Source organism: Vicugna pacos, chromosome 9 (assembly GCF_048564905.1).
Source record: "Vicugna pacos chromosome 9, VicPac4, whole genome shotgun sequence".
NCBI lineage: Eukaryota > Metazoa > Chordata > Mammalia > Artiodactyla > Camelidae > Vicugna > Vicugna pacos.
Window position 1 is genome coordinate 16,241,536 of NC_132995.1, and position 27,696 is coordinate 16,269,231.

General features: G+C 37.1%; 1 protein-coding gene across 2 annotated transcripts; it reads right to left on the bottom strand.

Moving 5' to 3' along the window:
- On the bottom strand, positions 1–26,676 carry PDCD2L (programmed cell death 2 like). Of its 2 annotated transcripts, XR_012075556.1 has the most exons (8): positions 26,537–26,669; positions 26,258–26,424; positions 26,069–26,129; positions 23,901–24,274; positions 22,852–22,962; positions 11,330–11,478; positions 10,859–11,001; positions 1–179 (listed from the first exon to the last, which is right to left on the bottom strand). XR_012075556.1 is itself a non-coding variant. In XM_006217026.3 (7 exons), exons 1-7 carry the CDS (start codon positions 26,642–26,644, stop codon positions 49–51), a joined length of 1,101 nt encoding a protein of 366 aa, XP_006217088.2. In that variant the 5' UTR covers positions 26,645–26,676; the 3' UTR covers positions 1–48. The 2 variants fall into 2 exon arrangements, 1 of the variants encoding a protein (XP_006217088.2); XM_006217026.3 differs by lacking the exon at positions 10,859–11,001 and having other exon boundaries at positions 26,537–26,676.
- Positions 26,677–27,696: the final 1,020 nt, after the last annotated feature.

The window sequence follows — 27,696 nt, forward strand, 5'->3', positions numbered from 1 at the left end:
TTTAAACATTAAAATGTGTTTTAATTTCTATAAATAAAAGGAAAAACGCTACTTAAATAATAATTCATCTGGATCTTCTTGTATGATACAAAATTCTTCCATGGGAGTCTGATGATTTTGAGGCCAGCAACTCTTCTCACATGTGTATATTAGAATGGTTCCAAATTCCACAGAAAGACCTGAAAAATACAACATATTTAGGATTCCAGCAATGAGAAAGTATTATGAGAGATACTCAATATTTAAAGTTTGCTTAGTGGGTAGAGCCCACAGTCTGGAACTAGACTGCTTGAGTTCAAATCCCAGCTCTACCACCTTGAGCAAGTGATTTTACCACTATGTAATAATGACTTCTTTGCTCATGATGATAAGATGGTTGCAAGGAGGAGTAAAAAGGCTAATAGATGTAAGATACTTAGAACAGAGCCTGGCACATCTTTAGTGTTCACTGTAAAAGAAAGAGGTTAAGCAATTAGAAGATAATAGAAAAGGAGGGGAGGGTAGAGCTCAGTGGTAGACCACATGCTTATTATCAAGCACAAGGTGCTGGGTTCAATCCCCAGTACCTCCATAACAAATTAATCAAATCAACTGATCAACCAACCTAATTACCCACCCCTCCAAAAAATAGAAAAAGAGACAATAATAGAAAGGAAGGAGAAAGATGGCTCGATATTAGAATCACTGGTATCACTATAGGGAGTGATTTGTACCTTACAAATTTAAAAAATAATTACTTAGAGCAAAGACAGTGCTCACTAGTTTTCAGTCACAATACAGTTGCAGTATTTCCTACAGTAAGTGACCACTGATGGCGAAAAACAGATTTATCAGGCACACATACTTTAAAAATAAACAAAAATCTCAATAAGCCTTCATTACAATTGTCTAGACTATCTGATATTGAAGATTATTTTAAAACATGTTGCACTAACAGAACACACTATCTCTAAGAAAGGATACAGAAAGTAGAAAATACATCCAAAGAATTTATAGAAATTTATCAGTGGATGGAGCCAGGAAGAAAGGCAGCAAAAGAATATGAGCAACAAGAACGCCAGTTGATATCACAACAGGAAAACAAGTCAGCAGGATGAGTTGGGCAACTGGTTTAGAGCAGCAAAGGAAAAATACTTTAAAAAAAATGCAGCACGGATAATGGGAAGAAAACCATCAAAGAAAGTACAAAAAAGCCAAAACAGAGCTGATCTGGGAGAAATAACCTGGTGAATTTGAGGTAATTCCCAACTAGACTGTGCAATGGGCAGTTTGCAGAGGGTATGGAACTCAGTACCAGTAACCAGCAGGAGAGGAAAGGAGGTGCAAGGAAACAGATAGAAGAAGATACCGTGTAGCTGCGTATTATACATGAGCCCGGAGACCCACCACTGCTGGGGGGCGTGAGGAGGGGAAGACGTACGGAGGTCAAAACAGCCCCACTATACAGCTAATATAAAACAAGAAACAGAAAAACAGGTGAAACCTAGCTGAAACCTAATTGTAGAAGGAAAGGCTTGAGAGAATCTCAATGAATGCAGAGGGGAAGGGAGAAGGTGTTATTAGCTTGGATTTGAGAGGCGAAAGAGGACCAAAGCAACTAGTGTAGAAAAGCTACAAATTCAATAGAAAAGATATATTCAGAAACAAAAAGGAAGAAAAACTAGACATGCAGGTTCAAAGACCCATCTTGTCCCATGATAAAAGGATTATAGAGCAATGGGGCAGCAAAACACATGTTAGTTCAGTGACTAGACTTCATGAATAAAGAAAATCCTACCAGCATCTTAACACAAATGGTTAATCACAAAGAGGGGAAATCAGTTCACGCTCAGACTTCTACAAAGCACGGTCAATGCCAAAAGGTATCTATATAATAATGAAAGATCTCAGAGATTTTCACAAAAATATACTTCCCAGTGAGACCTGGCCACAGGAGATGACAGAAAACATCAAATAAAAGGGACAGCGGGGCTCTCACTGCCAGAAGATGACAGCACAGGGGTCTACAAGGTTCTGAAGAAAGAAAATGGGGCTTAAGAACTTAATACTTAAGTTGTCCTTCAAATATAAAGGCAGACTAGCACACTCATTCTGAAGCAAGAACAGCACTTCTGAGCCCGCCTTGAGGCTGTTACTTGATAGAATCCAGCTAGGAGAGAAATGATCAAAATAAAGAACTCACAGGCTAAACAGAATCATGGTTACAGAATACAGACTTATAAACTGTGATAAAGCAGAAATGATACTAAACTATTTGGAGGTGGAGTAGGGTATACATTTCCTTGTCTAGCATAGTAAGGAGCCAAATGCATACTAACTAAAATTGAAATATGGAATGAATATAATTCTCTTTATTTCACAGGATTTTTTAGAAACTAAGGCTCCTTGAATGAAGAGCCCGTTACACAAAGTCTAGCAACTGCTTCACTAACACTTAATTTTCCTCATGTTAAATTTGCATACATTTGTTCTAATATTTTAATTAGTATTATTAAAATTTTCCCTTAAAAAAAAATTTTTTCCTAGTCATCCATCTCTATACAACTTTCTGATTTTTGTCAAGAATGATAACTGGAATCACCCTTATCAATGTGTTAATAATGGAGATTTCCAAGGTTTACCCGATATTTACAGAAAATCTCCAACAGAAAATTCAGGGATCAAAACAAGCAGAGAAAAAAAGATAAATTGCAGGAATTAGACAATGCAGGTACCAAGTGAAAACTTAAAAATAGAACACTTCTCAAAAGTGTTATGAAAGTATACAAAGGAAGATACTGAACTCATAAGACAGAAAAAAAGGTGGTATGAAAAAACTTCAAATAACAAGGTAGAGCTTTTGAAAAATAAAAATGTAACGGCCAAACTAAAATTCAAGCTAGTGGTTAAAAGATAAAACTGACAAAGACACAACGATAAACAGAAGGATCCAGCAGACACACGCTGTATGACTGCATTTGTGTGAAGTTCCAGAACAGGCAAAATTCATATGGGAACAGAGATGAGAATAGTGATGACCTTGGAGAAGGAGGGGCCTACTGACTGGCAAGAGGGCACAAGGGGCCACTGGGACACTGGAAACACTCCCTGTCTTAATCTAGGAGGTGATTACAAGAGTGTGTGTGTGTGTGTGTGTATACACACACACACATATATATGTATATATATATATATATATATATACATAAATTCATCAAATTGTACACTTAAGATCAGTGCACATTACTGGATGATTTCTTTTTTTAAAAGTACATGGTAAGGATTTTCTGGATATGACACCAAAAGCACAGGCAACAAAAGTAAAAATGGACAAAATAGACTATATCAAAATTAAAAACTTATGTGCATCACAGCACACAATCAACAGTGAAAAGTTAATCTATGGAATGGGAGAAAATATTTGCAAATCATATCTGATAAAGGATCAGTGTCTACAATATATAAAGAGCTCCTACAACTCAACAAAAAACTCCCAAACAACCTCGATTAAGAAATAAACAAAGGACTTGAGTAGACATTTCTCCTAAAATGACATGTAAATGGTTAACAAGCCATTTATATGAAAAGACGCTCAACACAACTAATCATTAGAGAAATGCAAATCAAAACCACAAGATACCATCTCACACCCATTAGGATGGCTACTATTAAAAAAAATAGAAAATGAGTGTTGGGGAGGATATGGAGAAATTGGAACCCTTGAGCACTGTTGACTGGGACGATAAAATGGTGCAGCCACTATGGCAAACAGTTTGGTGGTTTTTCAAAAAATTAAAAATAGAATTACCATATGACGCAGGAATTCTACTTCTGGGTAGCCAAGAAGTGAAAGCAGGATCTTAGAGAGATATTTGCACATCATGTTTAGAGCAGTACCATTCACAATAGCCAAGAGGTAGAAGCAACCCAAGTGTCCATCAACAAATGAATGGATAAACAGCCTTACAAAGGAAGGAAATTCTAACACCTGCTACCATGGATTAATCCAAAGGACACTACGCTAAGTGAAACAAGACAGTAAAAAAAGGACAAACACTGCGATTCTATTTATATGAAGTACCTGGAGTTGTCAAATTTACAGAAACCAGAAGTAAAGTAGTAGTTACTAGAGGTTGTGGGGAGCTGCTTGCCGGGTATGGAATTTACACGGAGTAAAGATTTAAATGTTAAAAAAAAGGCATATCATAGAAGATGGACTTCTAGAAGATGGACTTTTTAATTTAGAATTTTAAAAAGAAAGGAGTGGGGAGGGTGTAGCTCAGTGGTAGAGTGCATGCTTAGCATGCAGGAGAGACCTGGGTTCAATCTTCAATACCTCCATTAATTAAAAAAAGTAATAAAAAGAAAATTAACAACGACAATAAAGACTGAGAGAACCCCATAAATTTTTGAATTGTGAAAACCTAACACAAAACAAAGACAGTTACAAAAAAAGCAGCAAACAAGGAAGATGTAGAATAAATAAATCAGCAAGGAAAATATGAAGGTCTCAAAAAGGGAGGGCTCATAGGATTCATGTGAATAATATTACTAGTAGAAATTCTGGTTTAAAAAATATATGCAACAGGAAAAATTGCAGGTTAATTAATACAGTAAGAGGGCAGAACAAAACTAATGGTTTTCCTTAAAGTATGAATGTTCATTTAAGTTGGCTTAATTACCTCCATTGAACCGAACTGTTATAATTATTGCTTTGTTGTCATAATTGTGACTCCTGTTGTTCTTATAAAAGGATCACCGAAGGCATTATGAGTTTGTGCAACTGCTTACACGGTGTTTTTCTTAATTGACAAATAATTCACATGCCATAAAATTTACCATTTTAAAGTACACAATTCAGTGGTTTTTAGTTTATTCACATAGTTATACAAACATCTCATTATCTAATTCCAGAACATTTTGGTCACTCCAAAAAGATACCCCAAGCCTATACCCATTAGCAGTCACTCCCCATTGTCCCCTGACTCCAGACTCTGGCAAACACTAATCTACTTTCTGTTTCAATGGATTTGCCTATCTTGGGTATTTCGCATAAATGGAATCATAGTAGTTTACAGCTTGTTGTGTCTGACTTCTTTCACTTAGTATGTTTTCAAGGTACAACCATGTTGTGGTGTATATCATGTAGTACTTCATTACTTTTTATGGCAGAATAATACTCCATGGAGATACCACATTTTTTCTGTGTACTGATTAGCTGATGAACATTTGAGTTATTCCTAATTTTTGGGTATTATGAATAATTCCAATACGAGCACTTATGTACAGGTTTTGGTGTACATATGTGTTCAGTTCTCTTGGGTAGAACTGCCAGGTTACAAAATAACATTTTTAACAATAATATTTGCAAAGCTCTTCCAAAATTTTATACCGGAGACTGCCAAAGATGCTGAGAAATCACCACTCTCCTATGTGGCTGATGGCAACAAAAAATGGTAGAGACCTACCAGGCAGTACTTTAGTAATCTGCTAACATGACTTAGATAATACTTATATACACTATTAAAAAGAATGCAAAAAGAAAAAAGGAATAGATAGGAACTTCTTCACAATGTTTAAGAACATGTTAAAAAAACTTACTTAATCCTTAAAAACTGATTACTTCTACAATCAGAAATATGACAAGGATGTTTGCTCTCAAATTTATATTCAGTACTGTGTGAGAGGTTTTAGTCAGTGCAATAAGGCAAAAATATAAAAAAATAAAAGACAGCTAAGGAAAAGAAGAAATATAACTGTCTTCGTCCCCACATGATACGACTGCCTACGTCTGAAACCCGATACAATCAATAAGACAGCCAACAGAACAGTTGCAAGGCAAAGATGGGTATGCAAACATCAATTGAGGGAGTAACGTCAAGGAAGACGGCAGAGCGGGAAGTTCCAGGAAACTGACCTTCTGCTAAAGCAACTATTGAGCTGGCAGAACTATCTGAAACGATCCATTTTAGAACTCTGGAGTCTAATCAAACACTTCATCATCCAGGTAAGAGCTTGATTAAGGCACTGGTAAATTTTAGAGATTTTCCTTGTTCAGTTAGCAACTAGCTCCCACCCCCATATCCAAGCAGCACAACAAACTTCAAGCAGGAAAAACTCAAAGGGATCCGCACCAGACATATTATAGTCAAACGTTAAACTGACAAACTATTAAATTCCAAAGACAAAAAGGTAATTTTGAAAGCAGCAAGATAGAACTAGTTATGCACAAGATATCTTCAATAAGATTTAATAGCTGATTTCTCAGAAACCATGAAAGCTAGGAGGTAGTGGGAAGACACACGTGAAGTCCTTAAAGAATGACTGTAAATCAAGAATTGTGTATCTGTCAAAATGATCCTTCAAAAACGAAGAAGAATTAATGTATTATCAGATTACAAACAAAAGGTATTACCAGATTTTTTTTAAATTCCGAGGAAGTTTATTACCAGTAGATGTGCCCTATAAGAAATGCTAAAAGGAGTTCTCCAAGCTGAAATTAGGGGACCCTAGATAGTAACTCAAAGACAAGAAAAAAATAAAAAACATTAGTAAAGGTAACTTCATAAAGACAGCTTTACTGTACTTCTGGCTTAGTTTGTATCTTTTCTCCTATATGATTTAAAAAGTAAATGCATAAACTAATAATTATGACTATGTCAATAGACAGATAAGGTATAAAGATAAAATCTGTGATAACAATATAAAGGAAGAAGAGAGATGTATATAGAAGCAGAAGTGTTTGTATACTATTGAAAGAAAGTTGGTATTATTTAAACTAGATTGCTAAAATTTTAAGATGTTAATTGTAATCTCCAAAGTAACCACTAACTAAGTACCTAAAAAATACACAAAAATTGAAAGAAGGGAACCTAAATGGTATACTACCAAAAATTAGCTAAATACAAAAAAAGTCAGTAATGGAGGAAGTGAGGAACAAAAATATTCTAAGAAATAAAGAAAATAGCTAAATGGCAGAAGTCAATCCTTTATCAGTAATGACATTAAATGTAAGTGGATCAAACTTTCCTATCAAAAAAAAGCACTGGCAGACTGGATATTAAAAAATAAAACACCAAGATCTAGCCCCACCCAAGGGCCTGGAGGGAAGCCTCAGGCCAAAACAACATAAAGGGTGGGAACACAGCCCCACCCATCAGTGCACTTTCTAAGCCACAAAGGCCTCTAGACACAGCCCTACCCACCAGAGGTCCAGGACCAAGCTTCACCCAGCAGTGGGCAGGCACTGGCTCTTCATGCCAGGAACCCTGCATAAGCCTCATCCACCAGGGGCAGATACTAGAAATCAGAAAACAATAATCTCAAAGCCTGTGGAAGGAATCCACAAACACATAGAAAGATAGACGATATGAAGCGGCAAAGGAGAATCTCCCAGGCCAAGGTACGAGGTAAAATCCCAGAAGAAATAAGTGATGAGGAGATAGGTAATTTATCTGAGAAAGAATTTAAAGTAATGATGGCCAAGATGTTCAGAGAACTCAAGAGGAGTATAGATGCACAGAGCAAAGTCTTCAGCAAAGGGTTGGAAAATATAAAGAATACCCAAACAGAGTTAAAGAATAAAATCACTGAAATGAATAACACACTAGAAGGAACCAAGAATAGACTAAAGGAGGCAGAAGAACGGATCAGTGAGCTAGAAGACAGATTAGTGGAAATCACTACCACAGAACAGAAAACAGAAAAAAGAATAAAAAGGAATGAGGATAGTTTAAGAAAACTCGGGGACAACATGAAGTGCTCTAATATTCACATGATAGGGGCCCAGAAAGAGAAAAGAGAGAGAAAGGACCTGAGAAAATTTTTGGAGATAATCACTGAAAACTTCCCGAACTTGGGAAAGGAAACAGTCACCCAAGTCCAGGAAGCGCAGGGAGTACCACACAGGATCAACCCAAAGCGGAACACACCAAAGCACGCAGTCATCAAATTGACAACAATTAATGATAAGGAGAAAATATTAAAACTAGCAAGAGAAAAGCAACAAATAACATACAAGGGAGCTCCCATAAGGTTATCAGCTGATTTTTCAGGGTGAGTTGTATTCCATTACATATATGCATGCTGCATCTTCATTATCTATCCAACTATTGATGTGCCCTTAGGATGCTTCCACATCTTGGCAATTATAAATAATGTTGCTGATAACAGCAAGGTGTTGGCTTTATTCCTTTGATAACTATGTAAATTTAAAAAGGTAAAGCACTAAATGTTCTTAGAAACAATGAACAGTACATATATGTAAATTAAAAAGTGTATGTGCAGTGGACTAAAAAAGCTATCAAGCAATGAAAGACATGGAAGAAACTTAAAAGACATATTACTAAATAAAAGAAGCCAATCTGAAAAGACTATAAACTACAATTCCAACCAAATGACATTCCGGAAAAGGCACAGCTACAGAAACAATAAAAAGATCGTGGTTCCAGGTGTTTGGGGAGAGGGAGGGAGGGAGGGATGAAAAGATGGAGCACAAGGGATTTTTAGGGCAATGAAATTATTCTATATGATACTATAGTGGTGGCTACATGTCATTATGCATTTGTCAAAACCCATAGAATGTACAACATCAAGAATGAACCCTAATGTAAACTATAGACTTTGGTTGATAATAATGTGCCCACGTTGGTTCATCAATTGTACCAAATATGCCACACTGATGGGGGATGTTGAGGATAGGGGACTATATATGTGTGGGTGGGGAGGGCTATGGGAACTCTGTATTTTCTGCTTAATTCTGTTATAAACCTGAAACTGCTCTAAAAAAACAGTCTCTTAAAAAAATAAAACAAAACAAAGCAAAACAAAGCTTCATCTATACACGATTAGAAACTCTCTTTAGATACTGGGATATAAAGAGGATGAAAGCAAAAGGATAGAAGAAGATATTTCGGGTAAACAGTAGCCAAAAGAGAGCTGGGGTGGCTAGCTTATCAGTAGATAAAATATACTTCAAATTTTAGAAAATGGTAACAAGAGACAAACAGGGACATTACATGTTGATAAAAGGTCAATAGGGCAAGAAGACATAACAATTATAAACATATAAGCTTCTATCTGCAGAGATCCAAAATATATGAAGCAAAAATTGACAGACTTAAAGGGAAAAATAGTGCTACAATAATAGTTGACTTCAATAACACACTTATAATAATAAATAAACCCAGAAATTGTCAGTAAGGAAAAGGAGGGTTTGACAATGCTATCTATCAATTAGAACTAACAGACACAGACACACAGAGAACACTCCACTTAACACATTGGTTTCAATGCACATGGAACATCTCTAGGATACGCCATATGGTAGGCAACAAAGCCTCAATACATTGAAAAAAGACTGACCTTATACAAAGTATCATTTCTTTTCACAGTGAAACTAAATTAGAAATCAGTAACAGGAGGAAAACTGGAAAATTCACAAATAGGTGGAAATTAAAACATTTTTAAACAACCAACAGGTCAAAAAAGGTATCACAAGGGAAATTAGACAGTAGCTTGAGACAAATGAAAAAAATAAAACAAAACAAAAAACCCCAAACCTTATAAGAGACACAGTGGAAGCAGTGCCAAGAAGAAAACTGACAGATGTAAACACATACATTAAAAACAAAAATCTCAAATCAATGACCTTAACAGTTATACCTTAAGGAACCAGAAAGAGAAGACCAACCCCTAAAGGATGCAAAAGAAAGGAAAAAATAAAGGCTAGAACAGAGATTTTTTTAGATGGAGAATAAAAAAATAGGGAAAAATCCACAAAACCATAAGTTTGTTCTTTATAAAAATCAACAAAATTGACAAATTCTGAGCTAGAATGACTAAGGAAAAAACAGAGAAGACTCAAATTACTAAAAACCATAAATGAAAGTAGGAACATTACGACTAATTTTATGGAAATAAAAAAGACTGTAAGTGAATGCTGTGAACCGTTGTATACCAAACAAGCTGAACAACCTAAATGAAACGGATCAACTCCTACAAACACAGAATCTACCAAAATTGACTCAAAAAGAAACAGAAAATTTCAATAGACCTATAGTAAGGAGATCGAATCAATAATCAAAAACCTCCCAATAAAAAAAAAGCCAAGGACTAGATGGTTTAAATAGTCAATGTTACAAAACACTTAAAAGAATAAACACAAATTCTTCTTAAAGTCTCCCCAAAAATTGAAGAGAAGGAAATACTTACTAACTCATTTTATAAGGCTAGCGTTATCCTAACACCAAAGCCAGACTAAGACATTAAAAGAATACTACAGGGAACTATATTCAATATCTTGTAGTAACTTGTGAAAAAGAATATGAAAACAAATATATGCATGTTCATGTATAAATCGACACTAATTACTTGTAAACTAACTACTTCAATGAAATATGTATATACCAAAAAAGAAAACTTCAAAAAATAAAAACGAAAAAATTTATAAAATTTCTAGAAAATGAAAACTAATCTATAATGACAAAGTAGATCAGGGGTTAGTAGAAGGGGGGAAAACAGAACCCAAAGGAGGGGAAAAAAAGGGTGCAAAGGGACTTGAGGAAACGTCCGAGAGTGATGGACATATTCATTACTTTCTGGTAGTGATTATTTCATGCATATTCATTTGTCAATACTTAGGAGTCTGTACAATTTAAATATACTTTGTCATATGTCAACTACATCTCAGTAAAGCTGTTTGCAAAAAATTCTAATATATTATTAACATGGAAAAAGTTCCCCATTATATGAGAAAGGAAAAATAAAGGCTATAAAACAGTATGCATATTTTTTGTCCAAAAAATGTTTTACATGTATATTCATGTGTGTGAGTATGCACAGAATATGTTTAGAGGAAGGTACAGGAAAAGAAACTCACCATGGAAAAAAAATTTTCCTCTAGTAAATGACATTGGGAAGGCCTTTATTTCTCACTGCATATACTTCTGTACTCCTTGAATCTTACACCACAACACATGTCACTTTTATTATAAAAACTTTTAATTTTTCTTTAAAAAAACTCTAAAAACAAAGATGATATAATAATAATAAAATTATAATTGGAATAATGAAAAGCTGTTTTTTAAAGAATAATAATTGATTATATAATAATGTGATGAAAATAAAAATAAAGGACAGAAAATAACCTGGCCTTCATTCAACCAAAAGTATCCTGTTTGTATTAGATTGGCTGGATTATAAATTTTCATAAAATAATTTTATAATTTCCCAAATTTTCTGTAATATGCTTATACTTTATAAGTAAACAAAAATGAAGTCTTTCATGTTAAAAAAAATTCCAAATTCCTGCCAGAAACCCACAAACTCAAATTAATAAAGAGCTTATTACCTAAATTAGCACTTCTAAGCATGCTGACCAGTGCTGGCATAAGCTGAAACTCAAATATCCTTTGGACGCCACAGTGGCTACAGGCTGGGGACTCAGTGACTTCTGATGTAGGGCAGGTCAAAAAAAGTGGTTCTCCACTCCAGGAATACCTAGGGCAAGAAAACAAAGAATCCTGAATCAGAACCACTTACAAGTTACATTCCAACATCTAAGACCACACTTTGCAAACTTTGTTTCTTTCTTGCATAGTATCTGGAGCAAAACTGGTGAGCAAAGAAATTCTAAAGGCCTGGAAACTAGCAGCAAGGCTGTAATCACAGCAAATTATTAGATATGCAAAAAGCAGAAAAAACTGACCCATAAAAAAAGTGAATACAAGGAGATCCACAGACAAGACGATGGAATTATCAGACAGACTTTAAAACACCAATAAGAAACACGTGAAAGAATCAAGTGGAAAAGCAGGCATGCATAAACAGATGAGGAATTTAGCACAGAAGTGGAAACTGAAAGAGATCAAAACAGAAATGGTACACACAAAAAAGGTTTAGCTGAAATAAAGAACTTCAGTAAAACTAATAGCAAGCTGGCAATGACAACAAAAAAGTTATGAATTTGAGGAAAACAAACATCCTAAACAAAACAAAAAAAATGAAAACTAAAAGAAAAAACCCACAAATCCAAAAGCTAAGCACATTCCAAGCAGGAAAATGAAAACACACATGCTAAAGTATATAATACTAAAAAAAAAAAGAAAAAAAATACACATACACACCCACCACACACATATTACAGACGGAGGAACAATATGAATTACGTCTAACTGCAAACAGAAACAGTAAAGGCAAGAAGACAATGGACCAAATCTTTTTAGTATTGAAAGAAAAAAAGTAAAAAATAAATTTTATATCCAATGAAAATATCTATTAACAGAAATATCAATAAATACATTTTTAAATGGAAAAAACCTGAGAGATTGTCTCCAACAAATCACTTCAAAAATAAAATTAAAAGCTCTTCAGGCTAAGGGAAATACAAGACAGAAGCTCAGATCTGCATGAAATGAGTACTAAAATGGGAAACAAGTAGATAAACATAAAAGGACTCCTGAAAATCATTTTCACTTTATTTTATATACTGTTGCCCCTTAACATAGATTTGAACTGCACAGATCCATTTGTGTGGATTTTTTTTTTCAATTACAAAAAATTGTGGGGAGGGTATAGCTCAGTGGTAGAGTGTATATCTAGCATGCACAAGGTCCTGGGTTCAATCCCCAGTACCTCCACCAAAAAAAATCCCCCCAAACCCCCCAAAAACCTAATTACCTTTCCCCAAAATAATTTTAAAAATTGGAAAATATTTTGGAGATTTGCAATGATTTGAAAAATCTTGCAAACCGTGTAGCTTAGAAATATTTTAAAAATTAAGAACAAGTATGACATGAATGCATAAAATATATGTAGCTACTAGTCTATTTTATCATTTACTAAATAAAAAATACATATCTACTATAAAGTTAAAATTTACAAAAACTTACACTGTACATAGCACTACTCACAGCTGAGTGAAATATAAACAAAGATGCAATGTTAAATCGTATTAACTGCAGTACGCACTATACTACTGTAATAATTCTGTAGCCACCTCCTGCTGCTAAGTGGTGAGCTCAAGTATTCCTGGCATCAGCCTAGAGCACCATGTGGTGCTAATCATACCCGCAGGAGCAGTTCATCTCTCTAGTAAACTGCGTATCGCAGTAAAAAGTGATCTCTTGAGGATTTAGCATAATTTTCATCATGTTTAGTGCAATACCGTTAAACCCTGAAAAACACCATGGGATCCATACGAAATGCCGCTAGTAATGCTTAAAGTGCTCCCAAGAACAGAGAAAAGTCATGACATTACAAGAAAACGTTGAATTACTGGGTATGTCCCACAGACTGAGGTCTGGAGCTGCAGTTGCCCACCATTTCAAGATAAATGAATTCAGTCTAAGGACCATTATGAAAAAAAAACAAAAAGGTTGTTTATGAGGTCATTGCTGCAGCGACACCAGCAGGCGTGAAAACCTTGTACTTGTTGTGAAATACCTTTTTATGTCGTATTGAAAATGCAGCTTTTATGTGGGTGCAGGACTGCTCTAAGAAAGGCGTTTTTATACACTCAGTACGATTTAAGAAAAAGCAAAGTCATTACATAACAACTTAAAGCAAAAGGAAAGTGAAGGATCTAAAGCTGGAAAATGTAATGCCAGTAAAGGGCAGTTTGATAATTTTAGAAAGAGGTTCGGCTTTAAAAACCTCAAGATAATAGAAGCAGCTTCTCCTGACCAAGAGGCAATAGATGACTCCCAGATGCTATTAAGAAAATCACTGCAGAGAAAGGTATCTGCCTCAACAGGCTTTTTAATACAGATGAAAATGCCCTATTCTGGAAGGAAAAATGCCACAGAGGACATTTCTTATTAATAATTAATTATTATGTATTAATGTGTAATATTAGTATTATATGAAACATTATATATTAATGTAATATGAAACATTTATTAGTAAGGAAGAGATGTGAGCACCAGGATTTGAGGCAGAAAGGAACAGGCTAACACTACTGTTGTGTGCAAATGCAGTCAGGTTTATAATCAGGACTGCTCTTTATCCATAAAGCTGCTAACCCCCAAGCCTCGAAGGGAAAAGATAAAACACCAGATGCCAGTCTTCAGGTTATACAAAAAGGCCTGGACAATGAGAATACTTTTTCTGGATTGGTTCCATCAATGCTTTGTCCCTGAAGTCAGAAGCACATTTCCAGTAAGTGACTGCCTTTTAAAGTTCTTTTGGCATTGGAAAATCCCCGAGCCACACTGAACCCTATAAAGTTCACCACCAAAGTGTTAAAGTGGTCCTCTTGCCTCCAAATATGACATCTCTATTCAGCCTCTAGATCAGGGGGTCAGGAGGGCCTTTAAGTCTCATTACACACAGTACCCTATGAAAAGGATTGTCAATGCTGTGGAAGGGAACCGTGATGGAGCGAACATCATAAAAGTCTGGAATATTACAGCATTGACAATATCACCAGTGTTATAGGAAAGGCCATGAAAGCCATTAAGTTCAAAATTATAAATTCCTGCTGGAGAAACTGTGTCCAGAAGTTGTGCATGACTTCAAAGGATTTACGACAGAGCCAAACAAGGACATCATAAAAGAGATTGTGGAAACAGCAAAAAATGTCGGGGGTGAAGGGTTTCAAGATATGAATCATGGAGAAATTCAAGAGCCAGTGCCAGATGATGAAGATGCAGAAGAAGCAGTGCCTGAAAATAAACTGGCATCAGACAATCTGGCAGAAGGGTTCCGATTATTCAAGACTGCTTTCGACTTCTTCTGCGACATGGACCCTTCTATGATATGGGCACTGAAACTAAAGCAAAGGGTGGAAGAAGGATTGGTACGATACAGAAACATTTTTAGAGAAATAAAAAAGCAAAAAAAAGTTAGACAGAAATTATTATATATATCCATAAAGTTACACTGAGTGTGCCTGTTTTTCCTGCTCCCCTTCCCTCTCCTCTACCTCTTCAGCCTCTGCCACTCCTGAGGCAGCAAGACCGACCCCACTTCCTCCTCGGGCTACTCAGCACCAAGATGAGGATGAAGACCTCTGTGATGATCCACTTCCACTTAATGAACAGAAACAGTCATCATGCCATACAGTTAATAAACTTACTTAGTTTACAAACTTATGATTAATAGTAAACTTATTAATGAAAAAATAATAAACAATAAACGTATTAGCTGTATGTGTATGTCTTCAGGTGAAAATCTAGTAACTGTACAGCAAGACTGTATGAGATGTCTTTGCATCATTATCATCATCATCGCCTAAGTATTTCATTACGTAGAACATCGTGTGCAAGATTTGTACTGAAGCGGATGGCCTATCCTTACACAGGCATAACGTGAGTAATATTTAATATAAAATTAATAATGTTAGGGTTTTTTTTTACTGTTTTATAACTTTGCTTTCAAAGAATCACATTACCATACAGTATGGCTCCGTCTCTTAAAGTAAGCCTATCATCAAGGTAAGTGGTTTTTTAAAAAAAAGTAACAATGTTTCCAATACTATATTATGAATGAATGTGACTGTAATGATGTGTGCCATAAAGAATCTTCATTCATTAGTGCATAGGCTGGGCTACCGTGAAACAATCTATTACAATCTATTACAGTAGGCTATCATAAAGTAATCATATTGCTGCTTCTTCATTATCAATGCACATAATCATTATACCTGTAAATAAACATGAGTTTCCTTTTCACATTCTCTCTTCACTTTTGATGTCTAGCGTTGGTAATAAGTATAACAAACTACAGTGTTTTGACTCATCATCTAAGACAATATTGATGTAGGTACTGAGAATTCATCTTGTAAACAATTCATCTTGCAGGTATTGATAAATACAGTACAGTAAAGTAAATGCATATTTTTATAATTTTCTCAGTAACATTTTCTTTTCTCTAATTTACTTCATTGTAAGAATAAAGTATATAATATATATAATATACAAAATATGTGTTAATCGATTGCTTGTGTTATTGGTAAGGCTTCTGGGTCAACAGTGGGCTATTAGCAGTTAGGTTCTGGGGGAGTCAAAGGCTATATGCAGGAAAAAAAAGTTATAAAGTTATAAGTGGATTTTCTAATGTGCGACGGGGAATGTTGATGCCCCTAACTCCCACATTGTTCAAGGAGCAACATATATTTCTTTTCCTTAAAAACTACTGAGCAAAAATAATAGTATATTATGGACTATAAAGAATATATGTAAGTAAAATAAACAAAAACAGGATAATAAAAAAAAGGGCAGGGGGAAGGTAAATGGGAATCTGCCATAGTTCTTAATTCATAAAGTAGACAACTATATGTGAATGTACATCTCTGACATTACAGGGAAGTCAGAGATGCACATTACAGTCACTAAGGCACAAGCACTAAAAAGGCAACAGAGCTATAACTGAAAGTCAAGAAAGGAGATAAAACCGTAAACTAAAAATACTCAATTCACTGAAAAGAAGGTTAACCAAAACAGAAAAAAGGAACAAAATAAAAAAAGAGAGAGAGAAGAATGCTGGAATGATAAAATTAACCTAACACCACCAATAACTACATTAAATGAACAAAACAATACACATAAAAAGCAAACAGCCTGGATTAAAAAAAGAAAAGAAAAAAGGTGGGGGCAAGACCTGCACGGTTGGCCCTCCGTATCTGTGGGATTTCACTTCCATGGATACAAACACTCCTTGGATAGATCCACAGTTAGTTGAATTCACAGACACAAAACCCTGATACCAAGAGCAAGCCAACTGTATTCACTACACTACACCACTTTATATAAAACTCGAGCTTCCGTGTATTTTGGTGTGTGGGGACTTCTGGAACCAAGCTCTTGTGGATACTGAGGATGACTGTATATATCAAGCTGTTTAAGAAACACACTTTAGATATCACTTCACACCTGTGAGAATGGCTATTATCAAAAAGATAAGTGTCGTTGAGGATGTGGAAAAAAGGTGACCCTTGTGCACTATCGGTGGGAACATAAACAGTGCAGCCACTATGGAAAGTGGTATGTAGCATTCTCAAAGAATTAAAAATGATCCAGCAATTCCATTTCTGGGTATTTGCCAAAGGAAATGAAAACACCAACTCAAAAAGATATATGTATTCCAGGTTCACAGCAGGATTATTTACAGTAGCCAAAATATGGAAACAACCTAAGTGTCCACTGATGGGTAAATAGGAAAAGAAATTGTGAGATGTAGATGTGTATACACACACACACACACACACAATGGAATATTACTCAGCCATTAAAAGAGTGAAATTTCATAATTTGTGGCAACATTGATGGATCTCAAGGGCACTATGCTAAATGAAGTAAGTCAGACAAAGAAAGACAAACACAATGTGATCTCTCTTATATATGGGATCTTAAAAAAATAAAAACAAACAAAAAACCCCCCAAGCTCATACACACAGAGAACAGTTCAGTGGTTACCAGAGATGGGGGCTGGGGGGCTGTGTTGGGAGAAATGGGTGAACTTTTTGTTTTGTTTAAATAAGTTGATTATTAAAAAAAAAACAATTTATATTGAAAGTAAGGAAAAGGTTGAAAGTAAAAGGGTAAAAAAAATCAAACATACAAAGACATACAGATGTCTTACATATACACAAAAAACAGAAAGCTAGTGTGACTATATTAATATCAGACAAAAGACAAGGAAGGAGTATCATCAGAAATAGAATGTGTTATAATAGGATCAACTCATCAGATAAATGTAAGAATCCTACAAATGCATACATCTTAAAACATCATCAAAATGCATGAGACAAAATTTGATAGAACTGAAAGGAGAAAAATGATATATCCATAATCACAGTCAGAGGTTTTAACACTCTTCAGTCAGTACTTGATACGAAATAAGGCAAAAGTCATCAGTCTTAAAAAATAAAAACTGGTGCAACAATCGGATATTCACATGGAAAAAAAATGATATGTACAAAAATTAACTCAAATTGGATCACAGACCTAAATGTAAGAAATAAAAAAAAATCTTCTCTAGGAAAGCACAGGAAAAATCCCTTGCTACCTTGGGTCAAGTAGAAATTTCTTAGGAAATAAAAAGTGTAAACCATCAAAAAAAAACCAAAACTGTCAAGCTGGACTTGATCAAAATTTAAAACTCTCTTCAAAAGACCCTATGAATAAAATGAAAGGCAAGCCACAAACAGGGAGAAAATACGTGAAATGTATATATCTCAAAAAGGACTCATATCCTGAACATATGAAGAATTCCTGCAACTCAATAACAAAAAGATAAGCAACAACAAAAATATGGGCAAAAGATGTGAACTGACACTTTCCCAAAGTTTAGAGAATACAGATGGAAAACGAGATGTTCAACATCACTAGTCATTAGGGAAAAAAATGAATTAAAACCACAAGGAAATGCTATTACTATACATCTTCTAGAATGGCTGAAATGAAACACTGACCATACCAAGTATTGGCAAGGATGTGGAGGAACCAGAATTCTTACACACTGCTGAAAGGAATGTAAATGGTATAACCACTCTGGAAAAAACTTTGGCTGTTTCTTAAAAAGTTAAATATGCATAGTAGCATAAGATCCAACCATTTCAGTCCTAGATATTTACCTGAGAGAAATGAAAGCATATGTCCATACAAAGACTTATACTAATATACACAACAAATTAATGTTTATAGAAGCTTATTTACAATAGCCCAGAACTGGCAATAACACAAATATCCATTAAAAGGATAAATAAACTGTGGTATATCCATACAAGAGAGTATTACACAACAGTAAAAATACATGATACAAGCAACAAGGATGAATCTTGAAATTATGCTGAGCGAAAGAAACCAGGCACCTGCCCCTACAAAGAACTATTATCCTGTGTGAATTCATTTATATAAATTTATAGAAAATGTACTAAGATGTAATGACAAAAAGATCAGCCGTTGCATGGGGTTGAGTGAGAGACTTGGGACAGGGCAAGAGACAAAGTAGTATGAGAAAACTTCTAGGGGGTGACAGATGTTTATTACCTTGATTGTGGCAATGGTTTCATGGGTGTACACATATGTCAAAACTTAGCAAAGTGTACATTTTAAATACGGGCAGTTTGTTGTATGTAAACTGTACCAAAATAAAGCTGTTTAAGAACCCACACTTCACTACAGAAGATACACAGATGCTGAATAAGCAGATATAAGATGCCCAACATCATTAGTTATGAGGAAAATGAAAACGGAAACCACGATGAAATACCTCAACTACCTACCAAAATGACAGTAAAAATTTAAAAGACAGACAATATTTTTAAAACCATCACCAACCTAGGTTTCTCACTTCAACCACTCTTATACACAACGTGCTTTAATATTTAGATTTAGTTCTTATTTATTTGGGGAGAAATCTCCTATTTCATCTTTGAGTACTATTTTTGATTCATTTGTTGAGAATATCTATTTTGGACACCAATTATCCTTATAGTAACTATCTTTATCAAGCTTCCAAAGATACCACCCTCTCTCATATTGCCTTCTCTCTGATTGCACTGTCTATTTTTCTGCATTCACTAAATCACTGCAACTCTTTTCACTACATCAGTACTGTGATTTTTAGCCAAGTCTAGTATGTTCCTTATTTCTAAGTTTATTAGATATGTAATGTGTGGCTTAGCTTCTTCAGGAAATCAGTTTCCCTTGTCTTCTCATAACTACTTTATTTTTCTCACCTTTGAGCTCTTGGATTTTCCTGAATGAATTTTCTTACGAAGTTCTTCTGTATCTTAAAAAATCTGCCGTGAATTATGTGTTCCTTAGATTGTGTTTTCGGCTCATTTTTGCATGCACTATTCATTTCTGTATTTTTACTGCCCACAGTATGACTACGTGGGTGACGTGCCACTTTTCATCTAGCTCATGCCTAAAGAGGGCAACTCTGTTTAGACCACCTATTTGCTCCAAAACGGTGTGCGGGGTTTCTTATCTATTTCCTATCAATCTCATACCCAACGTCTGTTCCTTTCCCCTTCTCCAAGCCCATTTTTCATTGTCTCTACTTTTCTGCAGGTGGTAAAAGACAGGGAACTGAGGTGGGGATACAGTTCTACTAAGGCTAGATGCAATCTACTGAAACACCTAGGCTTTGCTTTTACTTCTGAGATAGTGTGAAATGTCTTACATGTTGGGAGAGATTCCATTCTAACGGGGGAGAAACTGCCCTTGATTTTCTTATCATTATGTAACTCATCACGGAACCCAGCAACTTTTGCTTCTGAGAGGTAATTCCCAATTCCCTGCACAACATCATCCCCTCATGCCTAGTTCTTTGGCCAACATCCTGATATCAGAAGATGCAGATTATTCTATTTGCTTCTTTCTAGATTCAAGATTATTACTACAATTCTCAGGATTTTGTGGACTAAGCAGTACATTTTGAAGAGGTGAGAGAAGAAAGCTGTATTGTTAGAACTCAAACTAAACCATACCAGAAATTTTTGTACCTTTCTCTGTGAAGAGTAAATTAATTACATGAATAAATAAAGACACGTGAGGCACCCAGAATTGTATTAGACATTTAGTGATATTACATTCTGGGCTGCCACTTTTTGAGTTTTAGGGTATTAAGCCCCTGTAATAATTAAATGCTGATGGAAGGGATTTTCTTTTTAATACCTATTTTTTTAGTTTTATTTCTGGCTGACTTTTACCTTTTATATTCATTGTGCCAGGTATTAGGGGAGAAAGACCATTTGATTTTACTATGCCCACTTTATGTGGACCCATTTTTCCAAGTTTTCCCTACGTCACTACTTTTATACTCTGTAACCTGCTGGGTATGTCATTTCCTCTGAGGCCTCCCTGACATCTTACTTAAAATAGCTCTGTTTTATTCTTCATTTATCACTTGTAGAACTCATACAATACATCTGTTTATTTTTAACCTCCCTCATTAGAAGGTAAAATCTATAAAAACACAAACTTTGTGTCACTTCCTGCTGTATCTGCACATCTGTAACACTGCCTGGCATCCAGATAGACTCAATAAATATTTGTTGGATGAATGAACGTGCTCAGTGAATCCTCCCAAACATTCTGTAAATCTTCCCATTCTGTAGGTATTAAGCCCTTGGCCCTTTTTACAGAAAAGAAATAAAGGTAAAGTCATCTGCTCAAAACCAAGGTTCTTTTCATCTCTCCTGTGTGCAGAAAGATGCCAGCTCCACCAAATACTCAGTGAAGTACTTACTATGTATGAGCACTGTGCTTTGTAAGACAGTTATATACTGTCCTAAGATCATATGAAGAATCCATAAATATGCCAATACTAAGAGATCCTGACAGATCTCTGCTTCCCCATAAGGTAGCAAAGTGGATTTCAAACAGTGAGTCTTTATGTATGCTTTACAGAGTATTTTCATCATCACCTCATTTAATTCTCATAGGGATCCTACAAAATAAATAGTTGTATCATCATGTTCATTTTAGGGGTGAGGCACTGAGATTAACAAAGGTGACTCGCCCACAGACCACAACTAGAAATGGAAGACCCAGGTCTTGAACTTCCAAGATCTCTGATTCAATACCCTATAGGCACTTGTTATTACAAAGTTTTATACCTTTAGTATACAAAACTTGTAAAGTAAAATGCACAGGGGAAATAAAATCAAAACTATTATAACAAAGGTAAGTCAAACTGACAAGGACACACTCTGTAGTCCAAGAAAAATCAAGACCCCCCCACACTCCGGATAACAGCCTCCTAAACCCCCATCTCCAGAGTAGCATCAACACTCCTTCAACATTACAGGCCAGAACCTCAAAACCACTTTTGTTTCCTCCCAATCTTTTACTCTCATATCCAAGGGTCACCAAGACCTGCCATTATACAAATATCTTACACATGTGTCCCCTCCTTCCTATATCTTCTGCCTTGATCCAAACCCTTTCACCATCTCTCACCTGGATTCCTTTTCTCTAATCTCAGCATGATCGTATCACTCCTCTGGCACCCACTTGCTTAACTGCCACTTCAGGAAATGTGTCCTACTGATGTACCTGCACACGTGCAAAATGATATGGGTACAAGGCTGCTGGGTAGCATAACTTGTAACAGCAAAAGTCTGGAAACATTAAATATTCATCAACAAGGGGAGAGGACATAGCTCAAGTGGTAGAGAGCATGCTTAGCATGCATGAGGTCCTGGGTTCAATCCCCAGTACCTCCTCTGAAAATAAAAAAAGAGATAAACCTAATTTTCTGCCCCTCCCCGGAAAAAAAAAATTCCTCAACAAGTAAAATGGACAAGAGATCACACTACTATAAAGCTTTTTTTTTTCAAACAAAGTTCTCAATGTACCCCTAGATATAATATAGTTAAAAAAGCAAGACACAGAATGTTTCTAGAATGCCCTCTTTTGTGTAAAAAAAAAGAAAGGTAATCATATTTGCTTCGACATGCATAAAGAAACTGTACGCACACATAGGAAACTAACAACAGTGGTTACCTGGGTAAATCTGAATGGTAGGGAAGGAATTATTTCACTGTATTTATACATCTATGCATATGAATATATTTGTTTTTGAGCCTTATGAATGTATTACTTACTGAAAATTTAAATTAAAAAAAGCAGAAAAACATTATGAAAAAATTTTAATATACAGGAAAACCCTCAATATCAATGAATTTTTATTGAACTTTTTTTTATAATTGTAAGTATTCTATGACCCCAACTACGTTTTTTAAAAATACACAATACCTACACTTCACACATGCATCCAAATGCATAAAAAAACACACTTAATACACTAAAATCTTAGCTTTTCAGTTTGGGGAATATTGTAGATTTTGGTTTGTTCATTATATTTTCCTGTATTTTCTAAACTGACATACATTAGTATTTAAAGAAAATGTGCCTTTACCTCAAAATCTGCTCCTGACAAACAGCAATTCTCTTCATGAATTTGTAAAACATCTTATCTCCACTTTTAATTACGGTCTTCTCATATTTTTCATCACCATCACCAGAAAGACTAAGAAGAGAAGCAGAAAACACCTGAGTGTCTACATCCAAGAGAATTACAGTATTTAGAAGAAACAAGATGATTTTTAAAAACTTTACCAAAGTAATATATGCACACAATTCAAGTATCAAAAATATAAAAAATGTAATACTTTATAATATAAAACAGTAACCCTCTGTCTACCCTTCTTCCAAGCCCTGCTTCCTAGCCATTTTCAACTCTGGATAATTATTTGCAATTTTAAAAGTCGTTATGCCCACTGACCCTCTCCATTTCTTTCTCCATTACTGATTATTTTCAAACACTAACATGTCTTCATGCACTCCAACACTATTCTGAAAAAGCTTACAAGTGAAACAGCTCAGGTCATCTCTCCAAATACCCTGTTGTAATTCTATTTTAATAGCAAAGGGATTACATTACTCTTACTTCTTTAGAGGGCTTCGGTTTATAAAGCCTTTCAAGACCTATTCTCTCACTTGACTCCAAAAACCACCTGAAGAGATACATGACACAGTTATCAGTATCACTCCCATTTTACAGGGGAGAATTCAGGCTCTAGGAGGGTCTCCGAGGTCCTAGGCCAGTTCTTGAGCCATGTCCAAGAGTCAATAAACAAATGGCCTTTTTGCAACTCACTTGTCTCTGCTGTACATTTAACAACAGAAAAGTTGGATAGTAAACACATCTTCTGTAAGTACTTGGCATCCCTAACTTCCGTTTGTTCATTTTCTTGAGGGTCCTTCTAAATAAAGTGTTTCCAAGCTAACTCAAAGGTGGCTGATAAGACCCCCTTGTCTCTGTCTCCCGTTCTCATCCAAGACGAGTGAAGCAGAAAGGACCTACACACACAAGTTCAGCCTGAAAAAGTTTCCCCAAGTACTAGGTAAAACCAAAGGGTACCTGCTGTGGTGGGTTCCTGATCAAGTCACCTCTGAACCTCTCACCTTGGGGAAAGCAACTGTTTCATATCAATTCCTTCCCTCTGCTGATAGTCCCTCAGAAGGCTGTGAGCATGATCCAGACTGAGAGAGTCCCTGTAATCATCCTCATCTACCACACAGATGTAGTAGGGCGGGAACTGCGGCAGCCCAGGAGGCAAGGCCACCCCTTCCCCAGGGGGCACAGGAGGAGCAGCACCGCGGACAGCATCCTGCAGGCGGAGGTCTTGGAGCTGAGCAGTCCAGTCTTTCTCTTTGGCGCTGCTGTAATCATTTCCAAAATCCAAGGTAAGCTGCGATGAAGGCGTCTCCTCACTGTCACTTCCCCAGTCATCTGCACCTTCACACCAGTTCTCAGCTGTGAGGCCATTTTCCTGTTTCTGGAAAAATATCCAGTGAATGAGATTCAAACACACTTGGGTTATCTCACCTATTCCCTTGGCTTCAGCCACCCATCCCTTCACCTTCTGGGGGGAGAGGGGGCAGGAGCTTGACACCAGCCCCTCCCCTTCTGGCACACTCTGATTCAACTTCCTGGACCCCATTTACTCAAAAGCACATTGGAGGAGAAAAATATTGTGTTTCCTTTTCAGGGACGCTGTGGCAGATGTAGCACGGTGGTTTCTTCAACGCCTCTTTCAGTTGTGCTTCATGGACCACAGAAGCTGGTAGGAAAGGACTACATTTTCCAGACTCCTAAGCAGCTAGGGTTCTAGATATGTTCAGGGAGTCCACTAACCTGGTCCACTAGAGAGAGACACAAACTTGAGACAGAGTGAAGTGGAAAGAGGGGCTATGAAGCAAAAAGCAGCCCGTCTGTAGATGGAGACACAGCAAGGCTCTAAAATCAACAGTTCTGACAAGGGCAGCTTCAGTTCACCAGAACACATCTCAGCTTCCTGACTGCAAGAGAGGTAACGTGTGGTTCTGGAGGTTATTCCTGGAGTCACCACCTCTAGCCTATTCAGTAAGTTAGTAAAAACCCAATTTTTAAGTCTGTCTCAGCTTTAAAAAGTCAAAGTGCAGTGCAGGGGAGTGGGGGAGGGTGTAGCTCAGTGGTAGAGGGTGTGCTTAGCATGCACGTGATCCTGGGTTCAACCACCAGTACTTCCATTAAAATAAAAAATAAATAAACCTAATTACCCCCCCCCCAAAAAAAGTCAAAGTGTTTTTCTAGTATCTGCAGTTGAACACTGACAAAACAGGCAGACACCACCCTCTTCATCTTTTTATCACCAGTACTACTGTAATAGAAAAGAACAGATCTGACTCCATATTAGATCTGTTTCTTTGGCTTTAACCCTGTGCCGTTTTCTACTTGCTAGCTCTGTACCTTTGTAAAAGAATGTTGCCTGTAGCTTGAAATATACAGGAGACCCTATTCTCAAGACTATGAACTTTAAGAATATTAACACTTTTGCACTTATATAAAGATAACAAGTTGCAGAATAGAAAATAACGTTTGTTTTATTGCAGGGGCACCATGACCGGACCCAAGTGGACAGCTGCAAGAACAAAGAATTCCTACACCAAGAAGTTTGCAACAACCAACCTTTTTAGTACTAAAGGAGCCTGAATTCTGACTTGAGTAAGATGGTTCTCCAGGACACTAGTCTGCCACCTTCTCTGTCCGGCTTTCTGAATAAAGTCGCTATTCCTTGCCCCAACACCTCATCTCCCGATTTACTGGCCAGTCCTGCAGCGAGCAGAACGAGTTTGGACTCTATAATATAACTAGTACTATGCTTGGCACACATTAAGAACTCTGTATACATAAAGAGACATTTACTAGCAAAGGGAGGCTGAATTTTGTTCTGTAGCTACCAACTTGCCTGATTTTTTTAATTCAATAAATTCAAGTTTTGCCTTATTAAATGCACTTGTTATGTACATATTATATTTACTATAAACACACACATATATAACCATGCATGTTTGCACACCCATACTTTTTCCAAAACAGAAAAATCAGTAAGCTATGTACATCCATATCTTCAGTGTGTATTAAAACATCTAACAAGACTTTAAGGAAATAGTATTTTTTGGTTAAAAAAAGAGCAAAAATCATTCCAACGTACTTCAAAGAACAAAGCCTAAAGTTTGTCTTCAACGAGATTCTGGAAAGTACCCTCAAATTACAGCAAATCATAATGTGACAGTCACAACCACTTTACCTGAGCGTCCTGCGTCTCTGTCTCCCGCATCTGCAGGCACTGGGAGCGGAACACCTTCCAACTTCACAGTAAAGAAAAGCTGCGGTGAGGGCTCCATCCCCGACTGCCACCCCGCTGCCCAGCCCCTCCGGTGCGCCCCGCCCACTCGGCACAAACCCTCCAGGGCTGCTCCAGGACTTGCCCGCCTACCTGCGCGCCCCGCCGCTCCCGCACCCGGGGCGGGGGCAAGCGAACACGTGCACAAGCCGATGAAACGGGGAGCCTTCCAGCGGGCAGTACACCTGCACGGCCAGCGCCAGCGGCTGCCGGCAAAGTTCACACGCTGGCCTCGGCGCTGCCACGGCGGGCAGAGCGTCCTGAGGGCAGAGGAGGCGCTCGGACCCTGACTCTGTCCCGGCACCTCGCCCACTCCCTCACCCCGTAGCCCATCAGCACCCGCCAAGCCCCAGCTCCGGCGCCCCACCTCACCGGAACGCCGCCCAGCTTGCTCGCGGTCCAGGCGCCGGGCCCCGTAGGGCGGCCGCGCACTGCGGCGTCTCGAAGCCCGAGGAGCACCGGCCTCCCAACGGCCGCCATGACGACGGGACACCCACGTGACGAGGCGAACTATGGCAGCCGAGATGGTGCGCCTTTCTGCGCACGCGCACCGCTACACATGCGAGGCGGCCCCGCCCCCTTCAGGTGGTTTCCGGGAATGCGGTTCCGAGCCTTATGGTCAAAATCCGGGAGTCCCAGAACTTCCGTGCTTCCTAGTGTGCCGCAAAAGGAAATAAGCACCATCTGCTATGAAAGGGTCTTGCAAAAAAGTTTAATCTGAAATAAGTGGGATAATAGTACCATCGTTAACAACAACTAAAAAAAATTTAAAAGCCCACAAGAAAATCCTAAATTTTTAGTGAAGACGCTTCGAAATGCCTATAGATGAAATGATATAACTGGGATTTGCTACTTGATGGGAAGGGCGTAGATGAAATAAGACGGGCTCTGGGTTGATCATTGTTGAAATTTGGTGTTAGACACAACGCCATCTATTATGCTCTTTGACTTTTATATGTTCGAAATTTTCCATAATAAAGTTTTAAAATGCCCGTGGCACAACATAGGTGAATCTCAAAAACATCATGCTGAGTAAAAGAAGCCAGACCACAAAAGGCCACATTCTGGAAAAGATAAACTTTTTAAAAAAAAATCAGATCTATTGATGCCAGAGTCTGAGTCTAGGGTGTTGAGACTGACGACAAAATGGTGCCAGGAACGTTGGGATGATGAAAATTCTCACCTGTGCTGGTTATATGACTGTATACATTAGTCAAAACTCAGAACTGTACACCAAAGGAAGGTGACGTTTACTATATGTAAATTATACCTCAATAAACCAGACTTAAAGTGTTGCAAAAGCACTATTTCAGGCTTCATACCACGGTGAGCAAAAAATACTTTTTTTTTTTTTCAAGGACCAACACCTCATAGGAGGACACATGTACCTGGTGATGTTTGGCTCCAGCCCCAGCAAGGGCCTGGCGATGAAACCAGTTTATTCCTGGTTTAATCTGATGGTTTTAAAAATGCTGTTAAGTCCAACTTTGCTGTTCACTTCAGGTCTAGCCAAAGAGGCTGGATGACTTAGT